Source organism: Lepidothrix coronata, unplaced genomic scaffold (assembly GCF_001604755.1).
Source record: "Lepidothrix coronata isolate B3197 unplaced genomic scaffold, Lepidothrix_coronata-1.0 Scaffold204, whole genome shotgun sequence".
Classification (NCBI taxonomy): Eukaryota; Metazoa; Chordata; class Aves; order Passeriformes; family Pipridae; genus Lepidothrix; species Lepidothrix coronata.
Window position 1 is genome coordinate 884432 of NW_016690384.1, and position 1310 is coordinate 885741.

Genomic DNA, 1310 nt, shown 5'->3' on the forward strand with positions numbered 1-1310 from the left:
ATGGCACATTCACAGAGGGACTGACCAATGAACTTAGCTTATTTGTACATATAAACACACAGGGACTTGTGTCTTGCATCACATATTTGTTACAAATGCTCAGCAACTTCCCTGTTACAGCATTTGTTTTTGTAGTTCTGCTTATGCAACAGAGAACCAGCACACTGAGCTGAGACAACCCACCCAATCTGCAAGTCTAGAAAGTTAACACAGCAGCAGCAAATCATTCAAAGTGCCTGTTTACAGGGCCTGTCGAACTGATCCGAGATCAATAAGCAGAACACCCTCACAGCTCATCCACAGCAGTCACATTAACTCTGGGCAGTTCACACTCCTCTTTGAAGTGGCAGTTCTCCAGGATGTCCCTGTAGTAGTCCTTGAGGTCGGCGTAGGTGGAGATGGTTTCATTGGAGTGATGGAAGGACATTGGTCTCTCATTCAGCAGCATCTGCACCTGATACTCCTCCCTGGAGGCGTTCACGTGGTCGCAGTGGTAGAGCACAAACACCAGGTTGGCCGCGTAAGGCACGATCCGGCCGCTGCGGAATTTCCGGTGCGTTTGCCTGGCGAAATTGCTGGCCAGGAGAGGCTCCTTGTCTTTGAAGAAACCCATCAGGGCAAGCAGGGGCTGGAGCGTCTCTGCATGCCCAACTTGGACAATCAGAGGTGAAGAAATGGGTTTTGAACTACAAAAGAAAAAAGCGCAAGGGATGAGCAAGAGCCTGGGCTTTCAAACAAACACACCGACACAGTGCACAGCTGCCAGCAGCCAAGGCTCAGGGACACCTTGAACCTGGTTTAGTCCTGAGAAAAACCTGCTTGGGAATATCAGTTATCACAGACAGTTTGAAAAGCAGCTTCCTAAATTTTGTCTCAGTTTAAGGCATCAATTCTTACAGAAACTGTAGAATGCACTCTAAGTAAGGCAACACCAAGTTGGGTGGGAGTGTTGACCTTTGGAGGGCAGGAAGGTTCTGCAGAGGGAGCTGGACAGGCTGGATCCCTGGGCTGAGGGACAACAAGGCCCAGTGCCGGGTCCTGCCCTTGGGTCACACCAAGCCCTGCAGCTCCAGGCTGGGGCAGAGGGGCTGCAAAGCTGGGAAAGGCCCTGGGGGTGCTGGTGACAGCGGCTGGACACGAGCCCGGGTGTGCCCAGGGGGGCGAGAAGGCCAAGGGCCCCTGGGCTGTGCCAGCCATGGTGTGGGCACAGGCCCAGGGCAGTGCCCGTCCCTGTGCTGGCACCGCTGAGGGACCTCCAGGGCTGGGCCCAGTTCTGGGCCCTCAACAGGAGAGACCCGGAGGGGCTGGAG

The 1310-nt window shown here is 54.0% G+C and overlaps 1 protein-coding gene across 1 annotated transcript in view; it reads right to left on the reverse strand.

The window, feature by feature from the left end:
- Window positions 1-6: 6 nt before the first annotated feature.
- MINPP1 (multiple inositol-polyphosphate phosphatase 1) overlaps window positions 7-1310 on the reverse strand; it is a 14908-nt gene continuing 13604 nt past the window's right edge. The window contains exon 5 of the mRNA XM_017832642.1: window positions 7-686. Coding sequence (XP_017688131.1) covers window positions 287-686 — 400 coding nt within the window. The 3' untranslated portion in view covers window positions 7-286. The remainder of the gene's footprint in view (window positions 687-1310) is intronic.